The 7794-nt window shown below is 53.4% G+C and overlaps 2 protein-coding genes across 5 annotated transcripts; both read left to right on the top strand.

The window, feature by feature from the left end:
• MYL6B (myosin light chain 6B) lies at window positions 1–4342 on the top strand. Of its 2 annotated transcripts, XM_086713096.1 has the most exons (8): window positions 1–156; window positions 1576–1804; window positions 2539–2566; window positions 2803–2946; window positions 3177–3350; window positions 3848–3925; window positions 4057–4122; window positions 4232–4342. In XM_086713096.1, exons 2-7 carry the CDS (start codon window positions 1622–1624, stop codon window positions 4083–4085), a joined length of 636 nt encoding a protein of 211 aa, XP_086569222.1. In that variant the 5' UTR covers window positions 1–156; window positions 1576–1621; the 3' UTR covers window positions 4086–4122; window positions 4232–4342. The 2 variants fall into 2 exon arrangements, with proteins under 2 accessions (XP_086569222.1, XP_025782473.1); XM_025926688.2 differs by lacking the exon at window positions 1–156 and having other exon boundaries at window positions 1564–1804.
• A 1-nt stretch (window position 4343) lies between these two features.
• MYL6 (myosin light chain 6) lies at window positions 4344–7794 on the top strand. 3 transcript variants are annotated; one of them, XM_086713098.1, is made up of 7 exons: window positions 4344–4493; window positions 4952–4979; window positions 5846–5989; window positions 6218–6391; window positions 6480–6557; window positions 6852–6896; window positions 7598–7794. In XM_086713098.1, exons 1-6 carry the CDS (start codon window positions 4359–4361, stop codon window positions 6878–6880), a joined length of 588 nt encoding a protein of 195 aa, XP_086569224.1. In that variant the 5' UTR covers window positions 4344–4358; the 3' UTR covers window positions 6881–6896; window positions 7598–7794. The 3 variants fall into 3 exon arrangements, with proteins under 3 accessions (XP_086569224.1, XP_086569223.1, XP_025782475.1); XM_086713097.1 differs by lacking the exon at window positions 6852–6896; XM_025926690.2 differs by lacking the exons at window positions 4344–4493; window positions 6852–6896 and adding an exon at window positions 4570–4699.

Raw genomic sequence — 7794 nt, 5'->3', positions numbered from 1 at the left:
AGAGAGGCATATCCCGTGAGCCCGCGAGCGCATCCCGTGAGCCCGCGGGCGTTCGAGGACTACGACTCCCGGCATGCTCCGAGGCCTCTGGGGTTAACCCTTCGGGACCCGCAGCCTCCCAGCGCCCCGCCTCCGCCCTTACCTGGATCCCGCAGGGTGAGTTTTTGGCAGCTGGGGAGGGATTCTTTCCTTTCATCTTTCCTTTCATTTAAGCTTTATTGAAGGTGTGCGTGTGCGTGTGTGTGTGTGTGTGTCTGTGTGATTGTGATGTATTCTGGAAAGGTGGAATGATTCTGATTTTTCTAAAATGGGACAATGTTCAGTAATGAGATTCAGACGCATTTTTGCAAGTGGAAGACCGGGCGCCAACTCTCTGAACCCCAGGATCTACGTGGAATCACTATCTTCCTCGGAATGCTGCCTAAATCCTTTTCTTCCTTACCCCTAGAACAAAAGTAGCTAGCAACACCTCCTGTATACCTATGGCCTCTGACTTAGACCTTACTCTAGTGTCCCCAGCAAGGTTTGGAAGCTAGCCCCAGAGTCAGGGTTTTTATTGTCCCTTTGGTTGGGAGATGAGTACCCGTGGAGCCCATAGGACCTCCCACATCCTTTCAGATTAAAGATTTTAGAATTTAGGCCCTTTGGGTCTCAGGGCCTACCCTTCCCTTCAGGTGCACCACAGAGTCCCTGTAGGTTCAGCAGGCACCCTGCCTTTGTCTGACTTGCATAAGCATGAGCTTGTGGAAAAAGGTATGGGTGGTGGGCGTTAAGCCAGATCCTGGCCCCCACCCTCATCCTTAAGACAATCCTAGGAACAGGAGACAATGGGGGTGTCACACTCCTCTTTCTATTACTATTCTTTATCTATATTGTGCACAATTACAGTTCTGGGCTGGGAGGGAGGGGGACAGGGACTGTAGGTATTGGGGATTAATAGACTGTGGGGTCAACTACCCCTACTCCTCATCGGTGGTAAGAGAGGCTTTTTTCCCACCTTTTACTGCTCTTGGACCACCCCCCCCCCTTTTTAAAGATTTTATCTTTAAGTAGTCTCTACACCTAATGTGGGACTCAAACTCACAACCCCCAGATCAAGAGTCACATTCTCTATGGACTGAGCCAACCAGGTGCCCATCACAGACCCTACTTTAACAATTCCGGTTCATAAGGCCTCCCTCCCTGCCTCAGCCTTGAAGAGTCTAAAGCTACTAGAAAAAAAGGGCTACTCTGTGCCAGGGGGTTGAGGCCTGGAATGCCTGGATTCCCTTTTTTGCTTCACCCCTGTATCAATGTCTGTCACTGGCAAGCATCCTATCCTTATCCCAGAGGTTAACTCCCCCATTCTGGGCAGTTTCTGGCTTCCGTCCCCTGCCCCCAAAGGGGCCATTGTTCTGGCCAGCATTTGGGGCTGAGTGAACAGAAAAGAGAAGACCTTGGGGCAGGAGTCCTGAACCATAGGAGTCCAGGACAGGCCAGCATATCTCTCCTCTATCTCACCCTCCCCACCGCCAACTGGCTCCCTGCCCCTGCCCCCGCCCCTTGACATCCCAGACTCCCTGGCTATTTAAACAGAGATGGGTGCCCCCATCGGCACACTGTCCTTTGGCCACCGGACATCATGCCTCCCAAGAAGGATGTTCCTATGAAGAAACCAGCAGGACCCTCTATTTCCAAGCCTGCTGCCAAACCAGCAGCAGGGGCTCCTCCAGCCAAGACCAAGGCTGAGCCAGCACCAGCACCAGCTGTCCCTCCAGCCCCTCAGAAAACCCAGGAGCCCCCCATCGATCTCTCCAAAGTGGTGGTGAGTCCCAGGAAAGTGAGGAAGGAATTTGGAAGGGGTGGTACAGGGTGGGAAACAGCCTAGGGGATTGGGGTATCTGGAAGATAGGGAGTCAGCAGCATTGGAATGATATTGGAGATTCCTCTCAGTCTCCCATTTGGAAGCATCAGGCTTATGACTCTGATGTTGTCTTTGTTGTTCTCTCCCTATAAACTATAATGTGTGTGGGTACATGCACACATGCATACACACACACTCTCTCTCTCTCACTGACCCCCTTGCTGGAGGCAGGGATTGTGACATGGGGAACATCTGGGTTCTGAGGACAATTTCAAGGTGAAGGGAGGGAGCTGCTGCCTGTGCCTGACTGTTCAATTCTAAAAGCCACAGCTCTGAACCCCAGGAGGGAAGGCTGAAAAGGACAGACTTGTTAGACAATCACAGCTGGGGGCCAGGGGTAAATTTAGCCTTTGTTCAGCCCCCAGTTATGTGAGGGATGCAGGGCTCAGGGCACTGGAGGGAGGGGAACAGGTGGCATGGGATTAACCCTGTTCCCAGGAAACCCTCCCCCCATAATTCCTCCTCTTGGGATTCTCCCAAGGTCCAGAGCTGGGAATGGGACTGAGGTGGCTGGGCTCCCAGCCTGGTCTCTTTGGGCCCCTCCCCAGAAGTGGCTGCCAGTTGGTTGGGAGGAGTGCTGGAAACAGATTGAATGAGCCCTGTCATCCCTCCTCACCTGCTCTTTTCTTCCACAGATCGAGTTTAACAAGGACCAGCTGGAGGGTGAGGAGAAGCTGGTCCCTTAAGCCCTACTGTCTAGTCCCAAGCCCATGGTCAGATCCTTTTTCTGTTCCCCTAACTCCGGTCCCAACCTTAAAACTTTCCATGCTAGTCATCTTTGTGTCTCCTATTCTGCCCAGCTTTAGCACATAGTTTCTGAACCTACTTTCTGTCGGGGGGTGGGGGTGGGGGGTGGATGGGAACCTCTGGTCAACACTGACCCGCTCCTTATACTTCAGAGTTCAAGGAGGCCTTTGAGCTGTTTGATCGAGTGGGGGATGGCAAGATCCTGTATGGCCAGTGTGGGGACGTGATGAGGGCCCTGGGCCAGAACCCCACCAACGCCGAGGTGCTCAAGGTCCTGGGGAATCCCAAGAGTGATGGTGAGGGGGATGCCTGGAACAGTGCGAGTTTTCAATGTGGTGGTGGAACTGAGGAATGTTGGCAAGGTCGCAAAGGATGCTGGGGTGGGTCTCTGGACTTAAAAAACTGTCAAACACAAGATAGAAAAACATCCTGGATGTTGAACAGAATGAAAGCCTTCGTGGTGGGAATGGGAGCTGGGTCCAAGGTGACTCTACAGTGACCTCTCCCTCCCCTTTCTAACTTCCAGAGCTGAAGTCCCGGCGTGTGGACTTCGAAACTTTCTTGCCCATGCTCCAGGCGGTAGCCAAAAACCGGGGCCAAGGCACATATGAGGACTACCTGGAGGGCCTTCGAGTGTTTGACAAAGAGGGGAACGGCAAAGTCATGGGAGCAGAGCTCAGACATGTCCTCACTACCCTGGGTGAGGCAAGGACCAGAACTCCTGTGGGTTGGAGAGAAGGGGGTGGACCAAGAAGGTTAGCCAAATAGGCAGAGCCAGGGAAGAATAATGGTCCTGTAGGTCATGGGCAGAAGACTGGGAAGGTCAGAGGGGGCAGAATCTAAAGGGCTTCTTCCTGCAGAAGGTAAAGTGAGGGTAGATGCGGATGCCTCCCAAAGGACAGAGGAAAGGGGATGAGCTGATTTTCTGTTGTAAAAGAGATGCTTGTGCTCTGTGATTTGGTAGCCCCTTAACCCTCTGGAATTCAGTTTCCCTCTGTCAGGGCTCATGCAGGTGAAATGGAAAGCAAGATGGAGGAACACATTCAAGGTGTTAGCATTACAAGGAGAGGATTCCTTCGGGGTTCTGTTGCTATGAACCAAGTATTCAAGGGTGGGAGAAGAGAAGCTATCATCCAGAAGAGAGTGGCCTGGTTTGGGAGGGAGGGCAGGCACTAAAATGCTGTGTCTGTGGCTCAGGAGAAAGGATGACCGAAGAGGAGGTGGAGACTGTTCTGGCAGGACATGAGGACAGCAATGGCTGCATCAACTACGAAGGTGAGGGGACAGGGGAGAGGAGGCAGAAGGCTCGCGATATGTGGATGGGGGGACCAAGGGCCTGGATTATCTAAAATCAGATGGATTATCCAAGGGCCTGCTTCTGAACCCCTCTTGCTTCCTCTCTGTAGCCTTCCTGAAGCACATCCTAAGCGTCTGAGCTCTACTGGTACGGCCCTCCCACTCCGACTGGGGAGGCAAGTTTCCTATCCTTCCCTCAGTCTGGGTAGAAAAGTAGGGAAGTGCGTTTTCATGTCCTGGGGCGCGAGCGCGACAGGCCTTGGCAACTTTCATCTTTTTCCACAGATGCAGTGGGGCCAGACACTGCCCCTCCCCCCCTTCCCCGGCAGGCGGAAGCACGTTCCTGCCACTGGGAGGCCACCTATTGTTTCAAAATAAAGACACAGTTCAACCCTCCCTTGGCGTCCGACTCATGCTTTCTTCAGAGGTGGGGAGGGAAGGGAGGGTTCTCCTCTCCCCAATCCGATATCCTCTGATCTTCCTGCTGCAAGGAGGAGCAGATTCCTTGTGCCCTACCCGATCCACTTCTGCAGTTTCTTCCCCTCAGGTAGGGCTATTCTAGAGGAAGAGGCAGCGGGACCCGCCCACCTCATTACTAATGTAGCAATATCATCTGCATAAGGCCAGACCAGGATTCTTATTGGCCGGATCAGCTGAGGGTGACGTCATTGGAACGTACGAAGACTAGGGTTGGGCCGGGAGCCGGAGCCATTACTGCAGGAAAAGGTCCCGCAGAGCAGAGCAGTCAAGATGGTGGGGCCCAGGGCCTGGAAGGATGAGCGGGATGTGGGGCAAGAGGCGGGAAGTCGGGGGTAGGGGCTTGCAAAGGGAACCTGAGGGCTTGGAAGGTCGGAGGTGGGGTTGGAAAGTTTGGGGGCCTGTCCTGCCGGGAAGTGAGTGAGTCCCCAGCATGGAACAGGAGTTAGTGGTTCAGTTTGTGGGACTGGGATAGAAGCTTGGGGGTTTGGAGTTCAGATGCTGACCGCTCCCCTCTTCTCTGAGCAGTGTGACTTCACCGAGGATCAAACTGCAGGTAGGTAATCTCTGACCCCTACTGAGGTCATGCTTAGGGATTGGGACCCCCGCCTCTAGCACCTATCCCATAACCCCACCTGTCATCTCTTCAGTACCCGCAGGGAAGTACTTCCTGGATTCCCTTCTCTTTCTGGATCCTCCATTTTCTTTTCTCACTCTTTCTTCCTCCCTCCCCTTGCACTCTAGATTCGAGCCCCAAGCCCCGGGTGAGTTTTAGGTGGTGTGGGTGTGTGAAACAACTTGGTCACCTAATGCCTGCTGTGTGTGGAGTTTGGGGAGGGTGTATTAAGTTGCCTGCACTCCTCTGTCCCTTAATCAGCTTCTGCCTCTTTTCTCCTCCTGTGATAACTCCCCTCCCCCAGCTTGGATTTGTGAAGATTGTAAAAAGCAGTGACCTGGAATTTTGTGAAACTGGGGACGGGGAATTTGCCGAGGATACTTCATAGTTGTATCCTCCGAATGTCTCTTTCTGTACAGTAGGGGTGGGAAGTGGCAGGCTGGGATGACCCCTGTCCCAGGCTGCTGCTCCCACTTCCTTATAAGGACAGGACCCAGACAGGGCGGTGGCAAATTCCTGCCCTGAGTAGAGTTGTGAGGAGGCTGGGCAGGCTTGCTGTAGGCAGAGGGGGCGTGTAAATGGATGTTACCACTCTGCCAAGGGGGGGGAAGAAGGCTGTGTCATTATGTGGGACACCTGAGTTGGGAGACAGGGACATTAGATCCCTCTTAGCGGACTTCAGTGTACAGTGGTATAAATATCTGGTTTCCTCAGCATGATCAATGTTCACTGGGCAGAAGGGGATGTCAGAGAGGTTTTGGGTTAACCCCCACATGCCCAGTGCTGATGTGTATCTGAATCTTCAGAGTTCAAGGAAGCCTTCCAGTTGTTTGACCGAACAGGGGATGGCAAGATCCTGTACAGCCAATGCGGGGACGTAATGAGGGCCCTGGGACAGAACCCCACCAACGCCGAGGTGCTCAAGGTCCTGGGGAATCCCAAGAGTGATGGTGAGGGTCTTCAAGAACAATTTCTCAGTGTGGTAATGGGCCTACAGTTCTTCAGCTGAGAGCTTCCCTTTATCTTCGTAGGCCCAGAACTCAAGCAGGTTTGTCTCAACTAGCAAATCCCACTGATCTCTCCTGCCTTGTGTGGGAGCTGCCTGCTCACTTGTGATCCCTGTAGTCTCCTCAGTTCTGAGAACCTGTGTGACTTTCCTTCCACCTTCTTTATGGCAGAGATGAATGTGAAGGTGCTGGACTTTGAACACTTCCTGCCCATGCTGCAGACTGTGGCCAAGAACAAGGACCAGGGCACCTACGAGGACTATGTCGAAGGCCTTCGGGTGTTTGACAAGGAAGGGAATGGCACCGTCATGGGTGCTGAAATCCGGCATGTCCTTGTCACGCTGGGTAAGGCTCTGCCCTTGCTCTTTGAGCAGTGCCGCCTGATAACACACCTGCTGCCCAGTTCCCAAAATGTTTTTCTTTCCCTCTGCAGGTGAGAAGATGACAGAGGAAGAAGTAGAGATGCTGGTGGCAGGACATGAGGACAGCAATGGTTGTATCAACTATGAAGGTGAGGGATGAATTGGGGCTCTTGTGGAGAAAGCAGTTGTATAAGCAGGTCACGCCCAGTATTTGGGGCTTTCTCTGTCCCTGGGCTCCAGAAAGAATGAGGCAAGGGGCAGGGCCCAGCCCAGCCCAGGAGTGGGAGGCCACAGGGGTATGACAAGAAAGGAAGGGGTAATGTGTGAAGGGTGGGGAAAGAATGGGAAGTAAAATAAAGGGAATGTCTGTTCCCCCACCACCTGATCCCTTCACCCCATGTCTGTGTCTTGTCTTCACCATTAATGTCTCTTCCTTCCTGCAGCATTTGTGAGGCATATCCTGTCGGGGTGACGGGCCCATGGGGCGGGTACGGCTCCTCCCAGCCTCCCCTTCTCTAGTTGTCCTCCCTGGTGTTTTTCTTCCCAACCTTTGCTCTCTAGCCCCTGCCCTTCCCCTACTACCATCTGACTTCCTCCTAGCATGTTTCTGCATGGAGCTGACTGGGGAGGGGAGGGGTTCCTCAAAGAGGAAGACAGCCTGGGGGTGTGGTACCTCCTTTTCTCCTAAAATGGGCTCTGAGGTTTTGCTCATAGGGCCCAGGGTGCTGGTGTCTGGGAACTCACACCAGCCTGTCTCCGTCTTGCTTCAGGGTGATCCTTTGGCCCTGGCGCACAGTGGTTGGCATAGGGGGGTTGGTTGCCTGCCCCATTGTGCTGCTATAGCTCAATAGTCTTTTCTTTTTCCTTCTGCTGGGCAGCTTGGAGGTACCCTAACCCATACCTCTGTCTTCTCCTGCCAATGGCTGACAGTAGCTGTAGGTGTAGTTGAGAACTTTCCTGCCTCTGCTGTGTTCTTGCTGCTCGGGGAGAGGGTGGGGAAGCTAACAGCTGGTGGGAGGGAAGCTGGGGGCTGAGAGAACTGGGAAGACCCAAGGTGGCCTCTACAAACCCAAGGTTGGGTTCTGTGGGCACGTTCTTATGCTACCTTTGTGGTCTTGTGGTCTGCTGGCCCCTGGTGGACCCCTCCCCTTGCCCTACTCCCTGGCTCACCCCTCTCTTCTATCCACAGAGCTCGTCCGCATGGTGCTGAATGGCTGAGGATGTTCCTGCTGTGCCCAAGCCCCATACCTTTCCCTGTGTTGATACTGTGCATGTAGCTCTAAAGGCCTCCTAGGTCCTCTTGTCACAAGCACTTTTGCTAGCTTGTCTCTCTTGGATGTTATTTGCGTTCAGCATTCACCAAATAAACTTGCTCTGTGCCCCTAA

The sequence above is a fragment of the Puma concolor genome, chromosome B4 (assembly GCF_028749965.1).
Source record: "Puma concolor isolate L17-30 chromosome B4, mPumCon1.1.hap2, whole genome shotgun sequence".
Lineage (NCBI taxonomy): Eukaryota > Metazoa > Chordata > Mammalia > Carnivora > Felidae > Puma > Puma concolor.
The sequence above is the reverse complement of the archived record's forward strand: the minus strand, read 5'-3'. Positions and strand labels throughout refer to the sequence as shown.

Excerpts from the sequence above, each read along its gene's own strand:
- MYL6B (XM_086713096.1), top strand. The coding sequence starts at position 1,622 with ATGCCTCCCAAGAAGGATGTTCCTATGAAGAAACCAGCAGGACCCTCT. Across the intron at positions 2,567-2,802 it reads TAACAAGGACCAGCTGGAGG|AGTTCAAGGAGGCCTTTGAG; the intron begins GTGAGGAGAAGC and ends CTTATACTTCAG. Across the intron at positions 2,947-3,176 it reads GGGGAATCCCAAGAGTGATG|AGCTGAAGTCCCGGCGTGTG; the intron begins GTGAGGGGGATG and ends TCTAACTTCCAG.
- MYL6 (XM_086713097.1), top strand. The coding sequence starts at position 4,359 with ATGCTTTCTTCAGAGGTGGGGAGGGAAGGGAGGGTTCTCCTCTCCCCA. Across the intron at positions 6,392-6,479 it reads GCATGTCCTTGTCACGCTGG|GTGAGAAGATGACAGAGGAA; the intron begins GTAAGGCTCTGC and ends TTCCCTCTGCAG. Across the intron at positions 6,558-7,597 it reads TGGTTGTATCAACTATGAAG|AGCTCGTCCGCATGGTGCTG; the intron begins GTGAGGGATGAA and ends TTCTATCCACAG.